The 26,212-nt window shown below is 45.1% G+C and overlaps 1 protein-coding gene across 1 annotated transcript; it reads left to right on the top strand.

Moving 5' to 3' along the window:
* The first annotated feature begins 14,753 nt into the window (after positions 1-14,753).
* On the top strand, positions 14,754-17,798 carry LOC121046654 (zinc finger protein 2-like). The gene is made up of 3 exons (XM_042287844.1): positions 14,754-15,119; positions 15,728-15,898; positions 17,206-17,798. The coding sequence occupies exons 1-3, from the start codon at positions 15,095-15,097 to the stop codon at positions 17,658-17,660; spliced, it is 651 nt and encodes a 216-aa protein (XP_042143778.1). The 5' UTR covers positions 14,754-15,094; the 3' UTR covers positions 17,661-17,798.
* The last annotated feature ends 8,414 nt before the right edge of the window (positions 17,799-26,212 follow it).

Genomic DNA, 26,212 nt, shown 5'->3' with positions numbered 1-26,212 from the left:
ACCGCGTTCACAGCGTCTCAGCCGCGACTGCGTCGATCACGTAAGCTTCCCGTCTCAAGCGTTTCTGGCTTCAGCCGCGACTGCACCGATGATCGACCGCGTACACTTCGTGCTTCAGGCGGCGGCGGGCGCCATGTTTACCTTGCCACAGCGGCGCGAGTGACGTCATGTCACGTGACAATTCGCTAACCAATAAAACAACTGGTTTCGGTTTGGAGCGGAAGTGACGTCAGGTCACGTGACATAACAAATTGCCTTAGCGGAAGTGACGTCATGTCACGTGACAAGGGGGCGTGGTCAGGTGCTGTACGCGATATGGTTTGCTTATAGACGGACACGCGGGCTTGACGTCACGGAGCTGCGGCGGCGCTGCGATCGCGCCGGAGCCGGGGGGTGTGGGCAAAAGCGCGCACGTTTCGCATGGGTGTCCTAGCATTTCAGCATGCCGCGAAGCTGTGTTGCCGTTAATTACACCGAAATATACAAGAAAAGCAGCGGAGTGAGTTTCCACAAGTTCCCGGCAGACTCTGAAAGGCACAGAAGGTGGATAATATCCGTGGATCGAAAAGAATGGTCGCCTCGCGCGAACGACCATTTGTGCGGCAAACACTTTTTTGAAGGCGAGTGCGGCTTCCATTTCAACCTCCGTCCCGAGGCTTGCTTATGTGCAGGGAAACCGTTGTCTGATTGAGACAACGGTTTCCTATGGTGTTCCTATGGTGTTCGCGCACAAAGCACCGGCCCAGCGCTCGTCGGAGGCTCGCTACGTCCGTGCTACCCAGCAGAAGGGGATCGGCGACAGAACGGCAGTGTTGTAGGCGTTACCGAAAAAAAATAACGAAATACATTATTCCTTACTTGCAAATAAAAGGTACGCGCGTTACTGAGCTACGTTACCTAAAAATAAAGGGAACGCGTTACCGCTAACGATAAAATGTAACGCACGTTACTTCTGCGTTGCTTTTTTAAAATTATTATTTAACACATTTTACGGTTTTGACGATATAGGTCATATATCAAAAAACATTATGTTCATGCAGAAACTGAACATAATTACTTTATCTCTTTTTACGGTTTCACCTAAATACTTAGGAGAAAAAACGCAAAGAAAAACATGGCTTGACGCATAAAACAGCAGTAATGAGTAACGTAATGAAAACGTAACGAGTAGGTTACTACGTTACTGAAAAAAGTAACGCGTTACCAACAACGCCGTTACTTGTAACCTGTTACCGCCAAGACTGCAGAACGGACAAAGCGTTACTGCTTATCATGCCTTGTGGTCATGAGGGTAGGAAAAATGTCATACCTTGACTTAAAGACGCTGTGTGTATTTAATTAATTAATAAATACACTTCCACAGACCCACAGTCTGCTGATCCCGCCGGCAGTGCGGAAACCGACTCGAGGTAATCGTAGACCTCGAGAGACTTGTACGCCTGCACCGTGTCGGTCGTGAACAGGCTTGGCGAAAAAAAAATTAAATAAACGACGACGTGAGCCGTCGACTTCCGTGGCAGCAACTTTACGTCGAAAGTCCAGCAGGCCTTGTTTACGGCGTACGGATCCTCGTAGGCGACGCCGTCCACGCACATTAAGTTTCGATACCGCTGCCGTTCAGGCTCGGGCAACGAGCTCAAATAGTTGGGCATAGCATTCGACATACGTTGTCAGGAAATACGACGCACAAATAAATACACAAGCGTCCCTACAACGTCAACAACGAGCGCACGCATAGAACGCAATTGCGAAAACACGGAGAGCCGGGCTGCTTTTGCCCACATGGCTACCGCGCATGCGCGGCCCTCCGGCCGTGTTGGTAAACAGAGCCGCTCCGCGTGTCGGTCTATACGCAACCGGGCCAATGGGAAACGCTAATCCCAGCCAATCCAGCGTGGAGAGAGTGTCATGTGACCTTGAGCTCCCTGTGTCCCTCTGCCCAACCGGCAGGTCACGCGATTTTCTCCCGGCGCTGGATCGGCTGGGATGGCCTGTGGCGTCCACTGCGCTCAGACTGAAGGTGGAACGGAGTATAGTTAAGGGTCAGGAATGGGAAAGGGAACAAGAGGACTGCAGGGAACACATGTTGGTCAAAGGCAATATTGGGGGTCTGGACACAATCTTGGGTTTTGTTTATCTAAAAACAGGGAGTGATGGAGGGGAGGAAAATGCAGAACGCTTGACATGTATATCAGGAGACGTTAGGGAAATCGGCACTAACAAGGAAATAATTATCTTGGGGGACATGAATGCACATTTGGAAGACTTTGATTGACATACAGATACAACAGGGAGGATGTTAGAGGAGTTCTGCGAAGCTCTTGATCTGGTATTGTTTAATGCTCAGGTAAAATGTGATGGAAAAATAACATGGGAAAGAACGAACTCTCACTCGACTATTGACTACTGTTTAAAGGGATACTTCAACGAAATTTGAAATATTCCCGTCGTGTTTTAAAATAGGTTGAATATGATCCACAATATCCGTAAATGATAATCGCACGTTTGTATTTTGATCCTGGTGGCTGTATTTTTCGTTATAAACGGCCCACTCTGGCAAGCGCTCGGAGAAGGCCCAGCTTAGAGCACGTGACATCCAACGCAATCGTGACGTAGGTCGTCTCAAGACGAGCAAAGCTACGGCGAGGCTGACGTCGAGAGGATGGCCTAGTCGTTCCAGCCACCGAAGCAGCTGCTTTTGTGCGGATTTTAAGGGACGGGTTAATCTTCTATAATCTTCTAGGGGGACAATAGCGACTTCTGCGACACACAAAAGGGATTCTCGGGAAGAGGGGAGTACCTCCTTCCCCCCTTCTCTCGTCGTGGCCGGAGGCGAGACAACCTCCGTCACTAGCTGTCAAGGTTCCTAGACGGGCATTACGAGCGAGGCGTTAGCGACATCCACCAGGTGCTCTTTGCTAATCGTTTAATTCGTTTTAAAATTCCTTTTCGAGACTTTTTTAACATTCCATATGATACTGCTCTTTTGAACACATCTAGACCAAAAAATGAGCGCCGAAATTTCGTTGTAGTATCCCTTTAACGTCGCGTAAGATATACAACAGATTAGGAGGCATAGAAATAGATGAGGAAGGCACAAAAAGTCTGGGGAGCGACCATAAGAGAATCAAGATCATATTCGGCACAGCAAAATCAGAAACGCAAAATAAAAAAACGAGAAGGTAGGAATAACTTAAATGATAAACAACTACAGGAGGTATCTAAACAAATCGAGAACATGGTATCCAAGCAACCGGTAAGAGAATGGACATATGAAGACTTCATTAGTGTTTTCAAAAAAGAGTTAGAGAAATATCGAATCAAACAAGGAGGTAGAAAACTAAAACGTAAGCTCAAAAGCTGGTGGGATAAAGAGGTTAAGGCAGCAATATCGAGACGCCAGGCGGCATCTAAAGAACACAGATGGGCAAAGAAAAAGGGGGCCACACTAGACGAAGTATCATCAAAATGGGAGGAATTTCAGGAAAGAAAGCGAGAGGCATCAGCATTAATACAGGCCAAAATTGGAAGGGCAGGGGTCCAGTGGATGATAGAGATGAACGAGAAGGATAGGAATGCGGCAAAAAGGTTCTGGGAACACATCAGTGCACAGGGAAAAAAGACCGAGGGGTACCAGCAGACACTAACCACACAGGAAGGGACAAAGGTAGGGGGGGAAGAGGCAAGAGATTACATTAGACATACAATCGAAGCAGCATTTTCGGAGTTAGAATCAGATCAGGCCGTAGGGAACGGTAGCGTCTACACAACACAAGAGGAGGATCATAGCGAAGAAGAGAAAATGACCACTGGGGAGTGGGAAAAAGCAGAAGGAAGGGTTCCGGCTGGAACTGCGACAGGTCCAGACGGCATACCAATGAGATTGATAAAAGTGCTAGGCAAAACAAGCAAATTGAAACTAAGGCAGGTGATTGACCAGATACTTATGGGAGGGGAGGTACCCATGCAGTGACTGCGAATTGAGAAGGATGAGATTATTATACAAAGACAGTATCAAATCATACCGACCAATCACAGTAACTTCAGTAATATACGGGCTAGCTATGCAAATTGTAAAAAGAAGAATGGAAGAATGGGCATAGAGAAAGCAGATCCTAGGGTAGGTAAAAAACGGTTTCAGGAAAGATAGACGCGACTTGATGATAATTTATTCGTAATCACTCAGTGCATAGAGATAGCAGTGACAAGTCAAAGGCCATTATGAGTAGCATTTTTAGACATCAAAGGGGCATATGACAATGTGAATCAGGAAAAACTCTGGAACCAACTGAAGGGATATGGGCTAGAGGGAACCATATGGTTAAGTTTCTAGAACGGGTTTATACGGAGAATAGGATGGTTATAACATGGGAAGCCAAAAGTAAAAGACCAGCAGCAACAAAAAGAGGTCTTAGACAGGGTTGCCCATTGTCTCCCCTGCTCTTTATGATATACCTCAGTGAGATGGAAAAAAAGTTTAGAACGGTGCAACCTAGGTTTTGAGCTGACTTCCATGGAGGAAGGACATGAAGTAAATCAAGTATTGCCAGGGTTAATGTATGCAGACGACATTGTACTCGTATCAGAAAGTCGTGAAAAAATACAGGAACTGATTAAAATTTGCAGCAGGGAAGGGGAGAGTTTAGGGCTAAAATTTAGTAGGTACAAGTCTGGTATAATAGTTTTCAACGACGAGAAGGGGGAGCCCCTGGAGATACAGGACACATTAATAGAACACGTAGAAAAGTACAAATATCTGGGAGTATGGTTAAGTGAAGGAAGACGGTATCTAAGAGACCATGACGATATTGTAATAAAGAAGGGGAAACGAGATTCGGCTATCATGAAACACAAGGCACTATGGAACTATAATAGATATGAAGTTGTTAGGGGTGTATATAAGGGAGTCATGGTGCCAGGACTGTCATTTGGATGTGCGGATTGTGTATGAGGTCAGAAATTCAGGCAGGTTTAGATATACAGCAAAGGAGTGTGGGTATAGGTTAGTCTTGGGGGCACATGGGAATACACCAAATGAGGGATTACAGTGGGATATGGGTTGGGCATCTTTCGAAAGTAGAGAAGCGATCAGTAAAGTAAAATTTGAACAAAGACTAGCTGAAATTGAGGATACACGGTGGGCAGCGAAAGTGTACAAGTATCTATATATGAAAAGTTTAAACACTAGGTGGACAAACCGAACCCGCAATCTGAGATTTAAATACATTCAACGAGATGGAGCCGATCAGAGCATATCAGTAGAAAAGGGAGTAAAGGAAACAGAGAGGAAATTGTGGGAAGAGAGAATGCAGGGGAAATCAACTTTAGCAATATACAGGGCACAAAAACAAGAAATAAAGAAGGAACACCTGTATGATAAGTTCGTGGGGAGCTCTTTGTTGTTTGAGGCTAGAACGGGGGTGCTGCGAACGAAAACGTATAGGGCTAAATTTCAGGAAGTAGACACTCTGTGTGACGTATGCAACCGCGAAAGGGAAACTATAGAACATGTAATTTTAAGGTGCACGGGAATTCGTCCCACCCTCTTGGGGGGGATGACTACGGATTTGGAGGGGGCACTGGGTTTTCCGGACATGGATGGACGAATGGATGGCGAAGAATTGCGGTAACTAAGAGGAGATCGGAAGATTGGTGAAAGAGATCTAGGGAAGGATAAACAAATACATATAAAAATAGGCAATAAATTCAATTTAAAAGAGAGGGGGTCTGTTATAACAAAATTCATACAAATTAAAAAAAAAATAGAAGGGATGACGAAATGTTAGGCTAGGTGGCGCAAGCTGCCGCTCGTTACAAAGGGTATAGCCATTACCATCAGAGCCATAAATGTAGAGAGTTTGGCCATTCGTTGGGAAGTATACGAGACAAATGAGGAGGCGCCATTGGCCGAAAGCGGGCTGGGCGTGTTCCAGGGCGTCTTCAGAAATTTTAATCTGACCAACCAGAAGCCGGAAATAATACCCTGGCGGTGGTCGCGAGAAACAAACCTGATAACTGGATTGGAGTAACTCTCAATGGCTGAAAATATGGTACACGTGATGTTTCAATCACGTTAATCCAAAATGATGGTGGAAGAGTGCGACTAGCGGAACGATCGACATGATCCGTGCGCCAAGCGCCCAGGGCCGGGAATGTGCCGTCCGAACGGTCACACTCTGTCCGCGCAAAACAGAGTTGCGCGACACATTCGTTTCTTACATCTTTCAGCATGATCATGATCAAAACAACACGTGCACCCTATTTTCAGCCACGAAGAGTTACTACACTTAACTCTTACGCGCTTATTAAAACCATATACGAACCTAGACCTTTGATCAGAACTGTTTGCCGCTACCACCGCTAGGGGATTTTTTTCGGCTTCTGGTTGGTCAAGAGAGCATGCCAAGCCCTCTTTCTGAATCTGCCGCACGCCCTGACTCTGCCCGCGCCTCCCATTGGCCAAACTCTCTATATATACGGCTCTGATTACCATCCATCCATCCGGAGAGATCTGTGAAATCCCGCAGAGCAAGTTCGGCGGAGTTTGGGGCACTCCGTGGAGCGGGTGCTGCCAGAGATCTACGAGCAAAAGATGACCAACTTGAGCCAGATCTGCGAGCGGAATATGCGCGCTCCAAATGGAGCGCTTTTGGAGCGCTCGAGATCTGCGAGCTGAATTCACCATAAGAGAAACACTTCCAACTCCTTTTTTTCTTTTTCTTCTTTTTCTTACCGCAAACTAGGCGAGGGTATTCTTTACTTCCCATCCGCGTCGTCTTCGCGATTTTTTCAAGAATTTGAAGCTAACAATGAGCGTCGAGTGCCTCGTGATCCAGGGACCGAAGAAGAAAGTGATCATGGTGAACGGCGATCGCAAGTTGAGGGACGTTCACAATACACTCCTACAATCGTACTCCAGAGGCCTTGTGACACCTAGCCCCCTGGTACAGGTAAGCGCAACCATTTTCTACTATTATTTGGTGTTTGGTCGTTTTGATCGAGCAGGATTTTCTCGACGTTGAAAGCTAATTTTTGAGTCGAAACTGCAGTCTCTCTGAACTTTTTTTTTTTTTCATGTACAATCTTTGCTCTTGGCTAGAGTGGCTTTCTAGATTTCACCCTGAAGTAAAAATAGAATACTATTTTATCTTATTATTGTTCTTATATTTTGTTTAACTTTAGGTGCGAGCGAAGTCACCAAGCTCTATGCGGCCATGATTTGCACGCGGGCTCGAGCAGTGCTGACACCGTTTCAGGCTTCCATGCTCGGGCTGGTAGCTTCAGTTTCGCTTGCACGTAAGGAGAAAGGAACGTAATTTACAACATGATTTTTATCGACCACCAGTGCGTGAATTTTCAACTATCGCTTCGTTTTGCGCTACGTGCTGCAAATGCTGCTGAAGTTTGAAGCTCGTCCGTTCCAAGCTCGTGACAGTTCCCGCCAAAACCAGGTAAAAGCGGATTTTCCCAAGTCGATGTCGATTACTGCGACGGAAATGGGTTCTTTTCGAAAATCCCAAGATCGTTGGTCCGCCCCTCCCACCGTCTCTCGTCCCGCTACCACGTGACATCCACGAGCAGGCGCAGGTTACCACGGCAACAACTTTTGTGCAGCAGAGTCGGACGAGCGACGAGCCAACGGCTGCCCCTTTCTCGTCCTTCCCTTTGTACCGGCTCTATCGTCTGCTGCACCAACGCCTCGTCGAAACTAGGGAGCCTTCATGTGCGCTTCGTTCGAAACCTGCCACGGTTGCGGTGCAAAAGGTCAGTTACGACGAATAACGTACTCAAATAGGTTCACCTGTCGCGACGCCTTTACGCTGCCACAGATACGGTACGTCGCCAACGACGTACGACTCGGCGGATGGCTGCTGGCTGTAGCTGCCTGGACGCAAGCGCAGTTGCGGAGGCGCAACGAGAAAGCGCGTGATCTGTACCGAGGGTTCCCCAAATTCCCTTCCGTTGTGGCGCTGTACGTTTTGCAACAGGTCTATTGGGTAGACCAAAAAACTACTGCCGCGTAGCCCCCCCTTCCTTCGTGCGGCGGCGGCTGCAATACCCCAGGCACCGTCTCCCTCCCCTTCATTCCTTCTCGAAAATTTTATTCCTCATCCCACCCTCCCGACGTTTCGGTGCCCACAGACTTCCTCTCTTTCTCTGATCGCGAGGCTGCATGAGAAAAAGCGCTGCTCTTGCAGACACGTCGCGGACTCGTCGCAGTCCTCCCCTTAAAAAAATTATCAGTCTCCGCATCTCCGTGCAGCGCGGCCGACGGGAAAACCCGACTTCCCTGGCCTTGCGCGAATAGCGGACAGAATGTGTTTGTCTGTAGCGGCGATGACAACGGACGATGCAAAAATCTAAAAACTCTGTTGCTGGAATGTGTATGCAGACTTGATGCTAGTACGCCTCAAGGAGTGACTTGTCTCTTGGCTGAAGATGGGAAATTTAGCAAGTGCATACAGTACAACCGCTAACCTGGGGGTTTTCAACGTTTGTCACGCAGTAGTGATTACACGAACGCGGGGGGGGGGGGGGGGGGGGGGGATATCGAGCCCAGGAGATTCTGCAGCGTAAGCTTTTGCTCCACGCTCCGAAACACATTCAGATCAAACTGGGAAGGGGGGGGGGGGGCATAGAGTTATTATAATGTACGCTAGAGGTTCAAGTGGCGCTAGTGTGCTGACGCAAATTGAAGCAGACAGCAACCAGTCGAAAATTGACTTCCGGTAATGCATTTCTATGGGAAAAAGTGAGTGCATTTTCTCTCTGCGCTCGATCATAAGAGCAAATATCCCAAATAATTCGTACGTACTAGGTAGCTTGGAACATTTCTCAGTCAGGCCGACGAAATAATTGGTCAGTTACGGTGTTTTTCCTTCAAATTCATCGCATTAAAAACGGTGCTAAAACAGCTTCGTACGTGTATTTATGTGCACTGTCGGACACTGTTAGCGCGAACACGACGTCGGAGCTTTTCAGCGTGGGGGATATACCTGCCAAACGAACGAAGAACAACTGGAAATTAAGATGACGGCAAGAACTGCGCAGTAACACCGGATCAGTAACTACACGTACATATACGATCAAAATTAATTGAAGGCGACGTAATCTATTCCTATTTTAAATAAGTAAGTACCGTTTTATTCTTTCTGCTCTGAGCGAAGCTGCTTGTTCTACGTTCAAAATATCTCTCGCACGCTCGAAATCTTTGAGAACAAGTGCCCGATAAAAGCTGCCCGGCAGAGAAAACAATACGAAGAGACAACTTTTATAGCCCACGGTCTTTATTCTCTACGTTTTGAATGTTTTTATCCGCTCATGCACGACAGGGTCATTTTTATATAGTGACAGGACTGGCATATTATCAATATATAAGCGTCACCGGATTGCAGGCGAGCCTTGAACACACTCTACATTCCTTTCGATTGTAATTTTGCTTCAAATCGTCGCTTGTTTCTACACACCTGCTGCGGAACACACGTTTGGGACTGAAATGTAGCGAAGTTAAACATCGGTCACTGATGAAGAAAAATGCGCTAACTAAAGCAATTGCACTTTAACAGTGTTAATCAAGGTACATACTATTTGGTACGACCCAAATAACCAAAGTGTTCCGTGTTATTTTCCGGCGAAGAGACAAAATGCACGCGCGCTTTCCCATAGGAATACACAGGAAGACTGGAAAAGTAGACTGGTTGCTGCCTGCTTCAATTTGCGTCACGGAAGTCGCATAGACACTAGCGCCAGTTGAACCTCTAGCGTACATTATAATAACTCTATGGGGGGGGGGGGGGGGGGGGCGGGGGGGATCGAACTTAGGAGATACTGCAGTGCAAGATTTCGCTCCACGCTTCAAGCAGAGACCCGTAAGGGCAATGATGTACTGCGGATGCATCATTTCTGCTCTGAGGTTTAGCGCTGCCCGAGCTTGATTTTGCAGACAGCGTTTGCTTGTTTACAGCCTTGCGTAAAGTACATCGAAAAAGTATTTCAAGTGAAGTACAAAGTCAATCGGAGGTTATGTACTTCAAGTATCGTAAGTACACCGAGTCCGATGTGCTTGAAGTAAAGTACTATAAATAAAAATTATTTTAAAGTACAAATACTTTTTAACACAATCTTTTATGACGCCTTTTTATACCGTATTTTTTTTACTATATTTTATCTGGTATGCACTGCTCCAAAGATAATTGAAGGAGCATCAGATTATTATTATTTTATTTTTTTAGGAAACAGCGGCAAATATTGCGTAAAGTCAAGTCGCCACGAAGTAGTTGGTTTACTCTCGCTGACAAACTATTTATCACAAGGCACTTAATTTTATCGGTCTTATAGCTGCCGTTATCTCACCCAGAGTGATTGCCAGATGACGTCTCGAAAGACAATAGCGCGTTTTCACATGACGGTACGCCATCTTTTGTTTCCATATTTGGGGAATGTACTTTAAAGTCGGGAATTTTACTTTCTTCAGAAATTACCAGAAAAAATACTGTAGTAAAGTAAAAGTTCGTGTTTAGAAAATCTTCTTAAAGTAAAGTAAAAGTTTTCTAATTCTACTTGAAATAGTACTTTAAATGCCAAGTGCTTTAAATACCTCCCAGATCAGTTTTCCTTTTCTTTTTTCAATTTCGTTGGGGGAATTATTAAGCTTCTCGAACGATATTCGAATCATCACAGACCTGCATATTCTGAGTTTTGGGAGGAAAGGCAATGCAAAGTGGTCATCTTTGCGTTGCCCTTTAGCACACTATCCTTCAAGTACAGCACAAACTACGGGAGCACCGAATGGGCTTCAGAGCGGGTGCTGCCTTTCGTTGACCCCTTTGGAGGAGGCAGCAGTTTCTACACCTCGTGTGGTGCGTGAGAGTTCCTATACGTTGGGGAGAAGCTGGGACAAACCGTTTCTTTAAATACGGCAAATCTCCTTGAGCTTCGGGACACACAAAAAAAGGCCACTCTTCGGCGCTAATCCCGCATTTACTGGGCCACAGTGGCGACGTGTCTGTTCGCTCTCCGCGCCTCAAAGCAGGATTGTTGCAGGGGGGGCTCGTCAAGATGTTAGAGGGTCTCGGACCCTCAAAAACCACTCTCCCCTCCCAACCCTTGCCTACGCCACATGCTTCCCCCTCTTTGCAAATAACAGCTGATCTTCCAACATCTTAACTATTTTTGTGCAGGAATGTTTGTTGACCAACAAACCTACCACTCAAATTTGAAACTAACGCTGCGTGTTCTTTGGGTTACCCGGTGCCTTTTCACGAGTGGCAATGTTCAATGAAAATAACAGCGTGATGACCTCATAAAAGATTGAAGACAAGGTAGCGGCTCCGTTAGCAGACGCAAGTGTTACCGCCACTCTGCGAGGGCCGTCCAGCAACATTCAGGCATTCTACTCTGGAGCCACCGCTGCCTCTTCAGCCTAGTTGTCTTGTTGTTCAGGACTGGAGCTATAAACCGGCAGATATAGACACCTAAGGTTGTTCCTCAGCTTGAAAACACTACAATATATTAATCTCATACGTGATCTGTCTCTTTAACAGTCGGCCAAGGCAGTGCAGAATGACGAAGGAAAGAAGATTGACACTGCAGACATTCGAAATCTCAACTACTTCCAAGAATTAGAAAAGCTTGGATGGCTGACACCCGGAAACGCACATGCAGCTGTACTCTGTGCACCTTCATTAATCTGAGACCTGATTGGTCCCATCTTCATACGCCTCAGCCCCTAACCAAGTTTAAATACTGATCCCGTTTTCGAAATAAGGCGTGTCAAAATCACATGAACAGGATTTCAATCACAGCATAATATAGCATCGGTTGAATTGGACGGTAAATCTCGTTTACCGATTCGCTGGGCGGTCTCTTAACATAACCTGTTTGGGGTGATGAGTGCATAATCATATCATTCAAATGTAAAGCTTAATTGTACTCTTTATGCCTCATTTGACATACCTGTTTCCAAATTTCGCACCCAGTTTCAGTATTGCTGAATATGGGTAGTGAAGGGTACAAACAACTATTGTCGCTTTCCGTTCTTTACTGTTTATTAATCGTCGTCTTTCTAAACCTTGCAGATCAAACTAGGCAAGGATTTCGACACAGATGTGAACGGCACTTCGCTGCTTTGCAAAGGTGGCCTGTCACCAGCCGAATCCCCCTTCGGCGGTGCAAAGCCTTTGTGCTCCATTTTGTCTTTAAACAAATGCGACAGGGCCAGATCAAATGAGACGGCTACAGTTGAGCCTGCTGCGCGCGAACTTTTCATTGTCTGTCTTACCTTACTGTACCGACCAACCGCCCTCACCGCTCCCACTTCTCAAAGCCTAGCGGAGGCTTTCATCCATTTATTTATTTAAACTGTATAATCCCTCTAAGTATGCCTTAATGCGGACAAACTGAATAGTGTCTTACTTTTGTTTTACTATGTCAAAATGTCTGGAGGTGGTCTTATTTCTGAAACTATGAAACAATGTGTGCTATGTGCGCGTTATGTTTATTGTTTGCTGAAGTAATGGCAGATCTACACATTTCTTACTGCCATGCTTACAAACCACAGGTGCTTAAAACATTGGCGACTACATAAGACCGGCAGAGGAGCGGCCGGCCATCGGCAGTCACAAGATATGATTCACAAGCCCTTCCGGTCGTAAGCAGTTGCAAGTGTGTCAACTGCCAAAATTGGTTCCTTTATCTCAGTACTCTCATATTGGGCCTACCAAAACTCTCCGCAGATGTGTTAGAAGCGCACATGTACAAATGCTTTCAACACGCCCACAAACAGTTTTGGTAGGCCCAATATTAGAAGACACGAGAAAGAAACGCGCCTCAGATGGTGTTTGCACACTGCATGCCTTTTGCTTGGTGTACGAGCAGTGTTACCGGGACTTTACGGAATGAGTCAGGAAAACGTCAGGAGATGATTAGTCTGCTAACGTAAGTGAACAATATAATTCGTGTGCTACGAAGCGTCCTTCGCAGACAAACGGTAAACAAGTAAATACTTACACGTCTCCGGTTACCGGACCGGAATAAAGGCAGCCATCTGCTAAAAGCCGAGTGCCGCGACGAAGTGATACGAAACGCCAGCTGAAACTATAAAGGTCTGCTATACTTCCCGTTTGATGCAATCGACAACGAGGGCTCCCTCTGAAAATCTCATGCTCTGCTGCCGCATATAGCACAAATTCTCCTATGCATGTAGTACACTCGGGACAAATATTACCGCGAGACTCCTGTCACCATCCGTGTGTTAGTGAGTAGTTCTCACAAAAAGAACTCTGAAACCAACTAAAGATATATCATTGGTCGATAACTCTCGCCCAGTAAAACGATCGGACATCACGTCCAATCAGTACCCGAGAATGCTATTGCTCTCGCCATGGACCGAACACCGACCGCTAAAACTGGTGTTGAAAAGAAGGACGTTATCTTGTAGCCTAGCTGGTAAAACAGGCCTGAACAAAATCTGTAATAATCGACATGTTCCAGCCTGAACCATTGCCTCAGCACGGTCCGGGAGGGCGTTACAGAGGAGATGGATATATAGGGTGTTGGAAATGCATAAACAAAAGCACGAACGAACTAACGAAGGATTAAAAAAAGTGTTCAGCAATGGCGGTCTTGAAGATGAAACGCCTGTAAAAGGAAGCTGAAGCGGTTTTGTACGTGAGGATACAAACGTCTTAATTTGGCTTCCGGGAATTCCAGGTGGCAGAAAATCATTTTCAAAGTACTGCAGAAGGCCATCCTTTTCGGAGCGTGCCGTCATAAAAAGAGCTTTCTCAATCTCCGCTTTCGCGCATCTTTAGTGCCTATCCAAGCTATGCCCGCGCACACTTGCTATTTTTAAAAACTTAATAAAAATATGTCACGACTGGTGCCAGTGCGGTGGACTGGCAAGCTTGCGATTGCGCGCGCTGTCATACGAGCGACACGCGCTTGGCTGCCGAAAGATCCTAGTCGGAGCCTTTGCGTGTTTTCTCGCGTTTGGTTACATTTTCGGACAAAACGAACGCAATATTCAGTTTTACTAAATAAAACTACGCTGGAATTAACCTCTATCTCATTTTTTTAAATAAGTGTTTCGGCTTCCTTTAACGGGGACGAAGGAAAGGGGAATGCCACTTTAAGCTCGTCTTGAGTCTGAAAAAATAATAAAAAAAGATATTTTCTTGCAATAGGAACTGTAAACTATTTAGTGGTGATGAATGGTAATCATATTATACTGGTGATCAATTAATCAAATTATAACTATTTGTAATCAACTTCTGAGTGATCTAAAGTGCTCTTTAGCAATGCGAGTCTCCAAGGAACTCGTGAACGTCAACCAAGTATCTCAGCTAAACCCTATTCTTCCTCAGTGAGCCCAGCTGATGTTAGTTTTTGGCAAAACGCGAGAATGACTGTTTGATGTGCAGTGCATATCATTTTATAAATGATAGCACTAGTCACGTGGAAGCAGCACTGACGCAACCGGTTACCTTTTTCCTTCTCCCTAGTGGTTAAACTTTGCATCTATAATGAACCATCTTTTGTTAAAATCAAAATTGGTCATTGGTATTTAGCTAAAACACTTGGAAATGGTATAGTCCTATAGGACTCAATTTTTTTCGTGTTCTTCAGATTGAAATTTCACGCAGGTACTCTCGTACTGACAAAAGGTGTTGTTATTCATGCCCTGTTTAATTTCGAAAGTGGCCTTCAGTCCTTTACCTCAATGAACTGTACTGCAAATGTGCCTTTTCCCGCTTGTTGATTTCTTTTTTTCTCGTCTCTGCGTCGTAATTCGTTATCATTTACTCCGCCGTTTAATCAAGTAATGAATAGCCAACTAGACCGACTCCATGCACTGGTACCCTTCAGTTTTAGATTTGCTTATCGAATGTCACGATATTTGATGGCAGGTAAAGTAACTTTGTGTTGGCGCCTGTTTATTAATACTCATTATTCTATACTTTGCAGGCCGAGCTAACCGGACATGCTCTTAACGCAAATGTGATCGACCCTTCGCTGCCTAGGAAGGACGGCCCAGGCACCAGCCAGCTCAACTTTGGCAGTGCCAAACCTGTGGGCTGCATTTTCCCCCAGATGAATGGAACCGACTATAGTCGGATCAAGTAGGGAATAGCCACAGCTCAGCCAACTACATGCAACATTTTTATTCCCTTCCCTACCTGCGTTCGCCGACAAACTGTGTCCGTTTAGTTAACGCGTAATTCCCAAAACCTGTGGCTGCGATATACCGTGCAGTTGTTGGTTTTGTGGCATGCCTGTCTTTTTCAGCACTACAGAGCAGGAGCAATGTAACTAAACCACTCCCCTTCATCGTACCCAGTTGTGTCTTTGTCGATTTCTGTGAAATCGTATCGACGTAATCCTTTTTAACATGTGTTTAAAGGTGAAGTAAAACCTTTGAATCTCGTGCTTAATAGAGAAGGATCGCTTTTATGTTTGATTCGCGTGTATTTTTACAATCGACGTTTTGGGTGTATTCAGTGTCCAGTTATGGTGCGCGTGTTTGATCGTGATATGATTATTTTACTTTTTTTTAATTACACCTCAACATCAATGGAAACCCCTAAATTTGTCTACTTCTTCAGCTTGATGTCTCTATGTTTGCTTGTTCGTTAAGTTCGTTCTGATTGGGCTTCTGTATTGGTATAGTATAAAACAAAGGAACAAAACAAAATTTGATCTTCACTCCTAACAGAACTTGCCCACGCAGCATTCGACTCCGAATGGCAGAGAACGGACTGCGAGGACAAGGGAACGGAGCTCTCGTTCCAGGGAGCCGAAATGCAGAGGCAACCATTGAAGATGGACCAGGAGGGGAGGACGGACGGCGGTGCGACTTCTGCCGCCAATCTTATGGTGGCCACAGAACTACCAACACCAGGTACGAGAAGACGCACACAGGAGAACACTCATCCAGCTTCATACTTTCTTAGTACACTCTCAAGGATTCGTGAGCGGTTCCACACGGATAGGAAACTTTTTTCTAGGCTAGGCTTTCCAGGAGGCTGAAAAGGCTTCCCTCACGTGGACACTTCATTAAGTTTTAATTAGCGGCCTGCACCAAACCAAAAAATTATACCACATACATAATATTTGATATCGGAGAAATGTACCATACTGAGCTGCTTACTTCTATTACAAAATTATATTTTCTCCTTTAGTTCCGGTTGATCGAGTAGCTCTCACAAATGCTATAAATTATTTTCGACGCATGAAATAGCCCAGAAATGTTTCGCTGGTTCAAATGATTGAAATTTTGCTCAACATTATTTGTGTCGCCGAAGTTCAGCTTTAGACTAGCAAATGTCCACATCATTGTCGATATAGAACCGCGTTTTTCGCTGTTTCAAATCGCTCGTAAAATAATCGCTATGTACCTTAGCTATTTTCGAAGTTTCTAAGGCACGCAACGATTATTCTACGAGCCTATTGAATGCTATTTTGTATAACCTAATCATCTGTAAGTGTGTGGAAGACCCTTCCAGCTTTATTGAACACAATCGCAATCATCATGAATGTCAACATATCACCCAGCGCTCCGTACTGGCAGCGTTATGCAGCCGCAGTGTTGTAGCAGTTACCGTAAAAAAGTAAAAAACTACGTTACTTGAGAAATAAAAGAACGCGATACTGTCGCCGACAGAAAGTAACGCACGTTACTTTTGCGTTACTTTTTACTTATAAATTGGCGGTAACAGCGCTGTCGGTTTATTTTTGGCGACAGCGTGTTTCGACTTTAAGATGACAGGCGGGGGTTGGAGTTTTTCTAAAGCGGAAATTTTTGCGCGGGGAAAAGACAGGCAAAATTTAGAAAATATGTAGATTTAGAAAAGTAATGAATACGTCACTACGTTACTGAAAGAAGAAAGGCGCTACCGGTAACAACGTCACTTGTAACACGTTACCGGCAACACTGTGCAGCAGCGGCCGCGGCGGCTTGACTTCCCTTCCGCACTTGGTTAGCAGAACGTGCAAGCCACCACAGCTGCCGCACCATGGGGCTGCCAGAGTCGAGTCTTTAACGATCGCCTGTAGAGATTTACAAGCATTGCGAATGAACCTTTTTAATATCTCAAATGAATGAATACGGACTGTAGGCCGCACCGGCATAATGTAGGTATACTGGACCATGTTTAAAACAATAAAATATGCACCGACCTTTCTTGCTCTGTTGTGTCATCCAAACAGACTCGATTGAAGCACACTCTGGCGACAAAGTGGATACCATCGACCGTGACAGCCGCAGGGGTGATGATTCTCCCGAGACCAGCTTGTCGGACCCACACAAGCAGCATATGCACCAACCGGACAAGCATCCGTGCCGCTTTTGTCCTCAGTCAAGCTCTTCCGCAGCGGGTATCGCCATCCACGAGAGGACACACACTGGAGAGAGGCCCTTCAGTTGCGGTGCCTGCGAGAAAACGTTCGTGCGAAAGTCTCACTTGACAGCTCACGATAGAATTCACACCGGTGAGAAGCCGTTCAAGTGCAACACGTGCAGCAGGGCGTTTACTCAGAAATGCAGTTTGGCGGTTCATGAGAGGACTCACACAGGAGAGAAGCCGTACAGGTGCGAGACCTGCAGTAGAGCCTTTGCGGCTTATAGCAATTTCCACACTCATCGGAAGATACATCGCAAGTGATCGAAACAGCGACGTGCATCACAGTTGTGGTGGGGGTTTAAACGAAATACTCGAGCACCGACGTACGTTCATTTCGTTTGGCGATAGACCTGCAGGAGTTCTACTTGCGAGCAGTGCAGGTTTCGAATGGTTCGAAAATATTTCACCCTATTATGTATCATGTAACCACAGCTAAAAAATGTGAATTTAGCTTAGAGTAAGGGACCAGAGTTCTTTCTTGTACACGAAAAAAAGAAAATACTTGAAGCCTTATCTTTTTTTATTAATTTAGAGTCATTAATCACGTGATGCACCTGGAGTCTCTGGGTTGTCTGTAGGGTCACTTACTTTCCTTACAAGTCGGCCTACTCATGACCATGAATATTAAATACACAAATTATTAAAATAACTAACGACTTCCAATAGCAGCAATTTTGGATATTGCAAAAGTTAAGAAACTATAAGAAAAACTTAGTAATGCGGAGGGGTCAACAGAATTTTAAGATGTAAAAATAAAATTATATTCCAAACTATTTAACACACCAAGCTGGAAAATATTGCTTTACTCATAGGACAGCAACAGAATATACATGACTCAAAGATTTAGAAATGCAGTGCTACTTCCTATCTCATTTCTTAATATTCTTCGTCCTTTTTCATTTTGACCGGTATCAGTTGCCGAATTCCCATGACATCCTTCAATGTGCTTGCTACATGTAATGCTTGTATCTATGTTTTTCTTTTGCATGATTTTATTATTTTTTTTTGCACATTCACGAAGACGGTCCTGATCATTGAGGATATTCACACTTTTAGTGCTATTCATTTAGTGTTCATAAACATTTCGTTTCACCTTTCATCAAAGCGGTTTTGTTGATTTAGGATATTCGTACTTTTAGTGCTATTTATTTGGTATTCATCTAGTTTCACTGGGATTCGTCAGGTCCTTATTTATTTGAACTTTTTTTTGTAGTAGACAGATCATATATATTTGTTTTACTAAAGGCATAATTAACTCCATTGTGTATATTCATGTATTTAAACATTGTATAGGCATAATTCATCTAAATATGTCTTAGCTACGCTGACTGTACAGTGGTTGTCACTATTGCCTGATGCGCCAGAATCGCTGCAGGTGGAGTTCTATTCCAAATTGTATAAAATATTTCTTTTGACATAAAGACGGTGTTTCCGGGAAAACGGGCAAACACGTTACTGCAAAAACGACTCATCGCACAATAAAGGAGCCTGATGCCGTAGTGGTCTGTGTCAAAGTGAAATTGTTAGAGTTCAATATAATTGGATAATTAATAAATTCCGAGTTCTTAAAATATTCAATAATGGTTTTAAAGGCATGGTTTCCATTATAGTTTTGCTCGGCATCATCGTGAACTATTTAATACACCCACGTTACAATAGTATGAGGCATTTTAAATTATGCCTTTAAGATCAGTAATTAGTTATTTATTCATTCAAAATTACTTACCCAAATAGATTGAACGCTAAAAATGTTTCTTTGATGGCGGGTGCAAAGGGCCAAAGCTGGCAGGGTGGTGGAAGCTACAAGCCCGTTGGACCACTCAAACGTCGATCTTCCGCCGCATGCCCACTCTGCCAGCCATATCCACGCAGAGGGCGCTGTCAGGCGATGAAATGGAGGCGGTTGTCTGGTCCGGCAAACGTGTAGCTCGCACCGCTCTGTCAGCTTCAAGGGGCGGTGCAACGATATTGTTTATTGGGCTTTCTGGCACCTGTGGGGCCCAAGCACCAATGTGCCCGTTAAAAAAAAAAAATCAACGAAATAGCAAAAATTAACGGGTTAATAAGATTCGTTATCGTCCTAGAAACGTCACTATATACCGTTACGGTTACTTTCAAAAGAGAACGAACGTCACTTTGGCGCCAATTTGAATTGCATTATAACTTGACAGCGAAAGGCCGAGGATATGAACTTCGAGAACAGTTCAGCTTCTACGGAGTAATTTCTTTGTGTTATTAGTTTGTAAGATTTGTTGCATATTGTTTATTATTTTGAAATCTGGTTTTATGGACTGTGCTCTCTCATTTTCTCTTTCTTTCGCAAATAATTCAGTAATTTTTTGCTATCAATACACTTCAATTGAATAAAACACTGGTTTGAACAAAAACGTCACCACGTGTCTACAAATCACCCCCCCCCCCCCCCCCCCTTTTTCTGAACGGATACACCTTTGGGTGTACCTATGGCTGTTCCAAAGAAAAGGGGGTGTAATGTATTATATTATAGCCAACACTAACCTTCAAGAAAAATTGGAGGCGCACGAAGCTGGAATAGACCCTTTCCGAAATTCAGTGCCATCTGGTGGCTGAAATGGCGGTTTACTTTTGCCATACGAATGGCGGCAATGAACCCGTAGCCTGCAGTATTTTATCGGGCACCGTCACTTTTGCATGTCAACGGACGACGAGAATAAACTTTTCGCTATACAGGTTTTTCTGGACCATCTCTTCCAGTGTCGATTCCCACAACGATGCAACCAGTCAGAACGAAGCGCCAAACCAGACAGACGCCTTGATAAAGTTGTAAAAGTCGAGGGGTTTCGAAGTCGATTTTGTGCCACTAACAGGTTCACTGGGCTCGAATTAGAGAAATGAACACTTACGCAGCGCTTGCATTCAATTCCGGTTTCGCAACATGCTAACGTCTAGAATATATACACTCCGTGCGACGCGACCGGCGCGCCGCCGCGCGGCCGGTACCGAAGGTAGGCAGTGAGAGCCCCACCAAAACGAAACCGCGCCGCGTACGTTGGTACGCATTGAAGTCGGAGCGTTGCGGTTGCGCTGGGTTGACAGCATGAACTGCTGTGTCGTTAAGTGCTCCAATAGTAATGCGTCGTATCTCGTGGGGACGAAGTTTCAGAGTTTTTCACCTCGACGACGTTTTGTGCACGGACAGCGAAAGCGATGGACCCATGCCGTACGACGCGAGAAATTTGGTCTCCCGATCATGTCTGCCACTATGTTGACACTGCTGACATATTCTACACTGCCGCTTTGCGCTCTGCGTTTGTCTTCGTACCAGTAACGCCAACATATCTCAGCTCGAACTGAAATGCCATTCTACACTCGTGGGTATGAGGTGCGAATTTCGTTGAAGGAATGCCCTGGAAAGAAGTTTCGTCCCCATCGTACGTGTCGATGATATTTCCGGACCAGTATGGTACGCAGTCTGTACTTCATGAAGAAAGATTCGAACGGTACAAAAGAGTGACAAATATGAATCTAAGGAAAACTACAATGAAACTTGGAATCTCTGGACAATCGATGTTTGACAATGAAAGTTTATGTGGTGTGCTTTCTTTTTTGATCAGCCTCCTTTTGGATATGAAAACGCTGACACCCTGAGTCTTGAAGACAACAATTTTTTTTCTCGGCTTTAGAGCCACCTATCGCAAAGTAGTTCGAACTGGAAGTACCGTTCACTGGTCCCTTCCTACCTGTAAAGTGTGCACCTTCCGGCCATGATGAGTGGTATTCTCTTGGCGGCATTTGACGGTCAAAAACGGTTCCCATTTAGTTACGCCGGCCAAAAATATTTCCACCTGGTTAAACTATGCCATCTCTTTTAGGTATAATAAGTGTTTTGTCAAGTTACGGCTGTCCAAGTACCTGTGTGCCGAAAATCAGCACCTCGCACAACCAGATTACTACATAACAGCTCACCGCAAAAGCCTTTGACGGCCAAACCGTGTGTTGGCCGGCAACTTGGTTTTCTCGGTTTGGAAGCCACCTTCCGTAACGTTGTTTCAAGTCGGAAGTACAGTGCACTATAGTCCCTTCCTACCAGTAAAGTTTCCATCTCCCACGACAAGTGGTATTCTCTTGACAGCCTTTTCACAGTCAAAACCGTTTCCCATTCAGTTACGCCGCCCAAACTAAATTTCCACCTGGTTTCCCTATGCCACCTATTTTTGCTATTATAACTGTTGTGTCAAGTTACGGTCATGTCCAAGAACCTGCGTGTCTAAGTCTGCACTTCGCACAGCCCGGTTATAACACAACATTTTGGGTCCATTATGGGATATTCCTAAAAGCTTTATTACATTATTCGTTCGAACCATAACTTTCACACTTGCTGTCTTAATAAAACTTGGCCCACTTAGTGCACGAATTAAGTGAACATCTCACTCGCCTCCAAATATCATCGACCCACCAACTTTAGAGCGACGAGCGAAACAAATTTCCCACTGAGAGCAATTATGGCGGCGGCCATCTTGTTTTCGGGAAAATTGCCCAAACCCCTTTTTCGACCGCAACTAGAGAAATTATACCTATTGACGATTCAAACTTAATATATAAGAAGCGGAGAACAGCTAAATGCCCTTCTTAAATCTGCCCCAGCACTCATGCAATGTCATCCTCAACTTATCGGCTTAAAAAGCAAAAGTTCCGCCCGTGCGCGCTTCCGCCGCCACAGCTTCGCACGCGAAAAGGCGCCGCAGGCTGCTGAACGCGCCTCGCTGTCGAACGCCAGCTCCTCCGCTAGCGGCGCTACGCGCGTTTTTCAAAGCGCCCCCTATAGTTCCCGCACGGAGTGTATAGGCCTTGAATCCTCAGCTTAGGAGTATCTTCAACATGTTCCTTCACCAGTAATTAGAAAGCCGCCATTGGTATGGCACATATGCCATTTTTCAGATGATGATGATAGTGATCACAGTGGCCAGAGTGAATTTCGGAAAGGGTCTATTAGAGAACCTCCACTGACACACAGAGTAATGACAAGAAAAGCAACAAATTGCGAGAAGAAAATAACTTGAGTGCTTTTCTTTTTATTATTTGTGTTTTCGCGTATTTTTGTAGATTATCTCTCAGGGACCAAATACGTAATCCGCGAACGTGAACAGCATTGTGGCCTCTTCCCCACGAGCTATTAGTTGACCCAAATAATAAAAAAAGGACTAAAGAAGCTCGTAAAACTTATAAAAGAAAACATTGTGACAAGAAAACCCTTCTGAAAAGAAAAAAAAGGACATGTTGCTACGCTTGCGGCTCAGGTCGGTGCTGTCGTCGGCGAGTTGCAGGTCCCTTGAAGCAGGGACAACGAAACGATCAGAAGTCGATGGTAGTTGGCGCTCAAGAGGGTTAGTTTGTGTGAGCTCTATATGGGGGGGCTGAATCTAGTAAAGATCCGCGCTTTTCAAAACTGCCATTCGTCTTGTCGGTAGTGACAGATCGTTTCATCGACAAGCAATGTTTTATCGACAGATCGTTTCATCGGCAGAGTCTTTTTCCCGACAGAGCCTTAGAAATCGACTTTTTTGTGGCATTTATGTCGCAGACTTGTGAAGAGGGCTTCAGGAGCCTCATCAACGCAGCGGTGGCACATTCTCCACATTGCAAAGCCTTACTTAACGATCGGCGGTTCCACCAGGTGGGGTGCCTACTCGAGCCTGAGATTAAATTAAAACTCCCTGAGCGAAGCCGAAGTTGCCTTCACGTTGCATGACGGGCGCACGACTATGCCTTCGACGCCCAATCGGGCGTCGTAGTAGTAGTCGATTTAACGAGCAGCGGGGAAATGTTGTTGATAAGTCGCGGGTCGATGAAAAGTTGTCAATGAAGTGATACGGGCGAAGCATTGGCGATTCACAACGCTCCAAGTGAGAAATACAAACTTACTTTTGGATCTCTAATCTTCACAGCCGAGCGTGGTCGTTTTGTGGACACACGAAGGTACTATACTCCGTTTCACCTTAGTTGTACCGCAGACAAGGCTTGAAGCCGAGATGTGCCCTAGAGCAAGGAGCTCGCGCTTCTAGCCTTTCCTGCGGTACATCATAAGGTGAAACAGAGTATTATCAACTCAGGCTGAGCACTCGTCCGTGCTGTCACACGGGCGGTACATCAGAATGCCCCCACAATTCCGTGAGCCATGCGAGGTCACGTGGGGTCCGAGTGACGCATTTTAGGAATTTCCGGAAGGGTCTATTCGTAGCGGAGCGAGAGGCCTGCTTGTTTTTCATGCTCTGAAATAAATAATGCATCATCTGGGGTGACGAGTCGAAGCAGTCACTTGTCTATACCGGAGGTAGTGAGGGCGCCGGGAAGAGGATCACTGTAACGTCGCGAAGCGGTGAGGCTCAGACGAGCAACGTTCCAACGAACAACGAACGTATTTAATGGCGCCCACGAGGACCGTATTTCAACATGCTATATGATTGGTGCCTGGGTTGCCAGACCAACCAGCAGGCTCTGCCGTTGCACCCCCGGTAAGGCTGAAACAATAGTCAAGGCTGTTGGTAAAAAACTTGGTCACACGCGTAGTGTCCCTTTCTCCTGTGTTGAAGTCCTCGGGGGTACGAAGGAGGTGCCGTCTGTTCCTTCGTTGCGTTCTGCCGCTCTCAGAGATGACCCGATAGGATTTAGGCGCCACTCGGTCTTGGACTTTTTTTTTTTATTTCACGCCACGCTGTAAAAACAAAAGTGTAAAAAAATTAAAAAAAACAACAGAACTCGTCTGGCAGCTGTCCTGCCAGAAAATTTCTGTAAAGCTCTGCTTCCTGTTTCTAATTTTTTTTTATTTAACATTCATTTTCTGTTTCTCACTAAAAAACAATTTATGTAAAGTCACAAGTTTTGTGAAAGCAGTTACGAAAAACGCCCAGCACGAAAACTTGTGTAAAATCACAAGTTCCGTTAAACTAACCACAAAAAAATCCCAGCACAAAAAATGTATGTAAAATAACAAGTTCCGTTAAATCACGCAAAGAAACTAAGGGGGAACATAATTTCTGCAAGCTCGCAAGTTTTATGAAACCAATTATTGCTAAAACTCAAGAGTATAGATATCCTCTGTTTTAGTTACGTAAGTTTACATTTTCTCTCGTTTCTTTCTATTACAACTATTAGATACAATATTCGAAGATGAAACAGGGCATGGGCAAAATATGACCACACTGCTGATATACTGCCACGCGACACCTGTGCTACTGGGCATCACAGCTAGTGAAGTATGTATGTTGCTAGGGTAGTTAGGTGTATTTTAATACAGTTGCTACTATGTACACTTTACCGTATAGATGCGTATGCGAAAATGAAAATGAAATGCGAACAGAGGAGCGCGTGGCTCGCGGTACAGGCTGCCCCGCCTGGAAGTCAGCCTGCGAAGTTTGTTAGGAGCTGAGAAGATGACTTCCAAGTTTACTCGGTTAGCTATTTTCTTCGGTTAGCCGAACATGAACGCTCCGGAACTCTAGGGCCTGGTCCGCCAAGTCTCCAGGTGCGCACCAGACGGCAAAGTTGAACATTGTATCTCGAAGGGAGTGGACGTGCGTCTAGGAAGAATACCAAACCCACGAGCTATGGAAAGTGCGCCGATTGTCTATCATTCCCGCCGAATTCGGGAGTAAGGCCCTTGAGGCTATTTCGTCCGTTTTCAGTCAGCGTCAGAAGCCGTCTTTAACTAAGCTGAAGGTGAAAGGGAAGAAATGGTACAAAAGGTTAAAATTAGACAAGTTGTCACAAAGTATCGACAAAACCAAAGGGGAGTGCCTACAGATGATGTTCAGCGCTAAGACGCACAAAGTTGATTGTCCGTTAAGAGTGATAGTTTCGAAGAGACGCACATAGCAGAAATCGATTGCACTCTTTGTGCAAGATAAACTGGGAGCCGTTTGTATTGACGACCCGTTTTTGGTCATAAGCTCGGATTAAGTCGTAGATTTTTTAAGGACAAACGCGGGCAAACGCTTCCTAGCCTGCTCACTCGACATAAAGGATTTATACTATTCCCTACCGCACTACAAATTGCTGACCTGCGTAGAGGAGAGCATCGATAAACACGGGGTGATGGCGTTTCAGAATGCAGCAGGGATGAGTGTAGATGACTTTCTCGAATCGCTTACATTTTATCTAAACTCGACCTTTGTTGAGTGGAACAATGGAGTGCATATTCAGAAACAAGGGGTGTGTATTGGCTCGTGTTTAGCTCCGATTTTGAACGATATATTTTTAGCCCATCATGACAGAGTTCTCTCGGGACGCCTGAATGACTCATGCTAGCAAGGTTTTTAGATTTGTCGAGGATTATTTAGTTTTTCTTCACCATGATGTTTCTTACTTTCCCTCAGTGATGAAGTGCCTTTTAACAGTTTTTAGTAACGTCCTAGATCCTCTCAAGCTTACGTCCGAGGTACGTGGGGACAACGTCATACAGTTTTTAGATATCAGCCTTACACTTTCGGAGCGACATGTGCGTTGGAAATACCAACCGAGAGCGAATAAGCCCCTGTTGCCGTTCAATTCATCCCATTCGAAACTCGTTAAGAGAGGAATTATAAATTTGTTCTTTGTGAACGCCACTAGAAGGTCGTGTCATCATGCGATGCCTTCAGGTCTGAAAGAGCAGTCGGAACGCTTGGTGGCTGCCGGTTTTTAGGGCACGCTCCTGGTGTCAGTTGCAGAAAAGCTTTTAAAGAAGCTACGAGTAGCACCGAGTCCAGATCAAGATATGGCCCAAAAGAAACAAAGGGTGGCGGTTGTGCCTTACATGCACAAAACCGCACACAATCTCAAAAAGATTGCAAACCGCG

This window comes from Ixodes scapularis, unplaced genomic scaffold (genome assembly GCF_016920785.2).
Source record: "Ixodes scapularis isolate PalLabHiFi unplaced genomic scaffold, ASM1692078v2 ptg000494l_1__unscaffolded, whole genome shotgun sequence".
Taxonomy (NCBI): domain Eukaryota; kingdom Metazoa; phylum Arthropoda; class Arachnida; order Ixodida; family Ixodidae; genus Ixodes; species Ixodes scapularis.
The sequence above is the reverse complement of the archived record's forward strand: the minus strand, read 5'-3'. Positions and strand labels throughout refer to the sequence as shown.

What these genes read in the sequence shown, in the direction of transcription:
- LOC121046654 (XM_042287844.1), top strand. Translation starts at nt 15,095, where the DNA reads ATGGAACCGACTATAGTCGGATCAA. An exon ending in ACCGACTATAGTCGGATCAA is followed by an intron (nt 15,120 to 15,727) that starts GTAGGGAATAGC and finishes TTGCCCACGCAG; the next exon opens with CATTCGACTCCGAATGGCAG. An exon ending in CACAGAACTACCAACACCAG is followed by an intron (nt 15,899 to 17,205) that starts GTACGAGAAGAC and finishes TCATCCAAACAG; the next exon opens with ACTCGATTGAAGCACACTCT.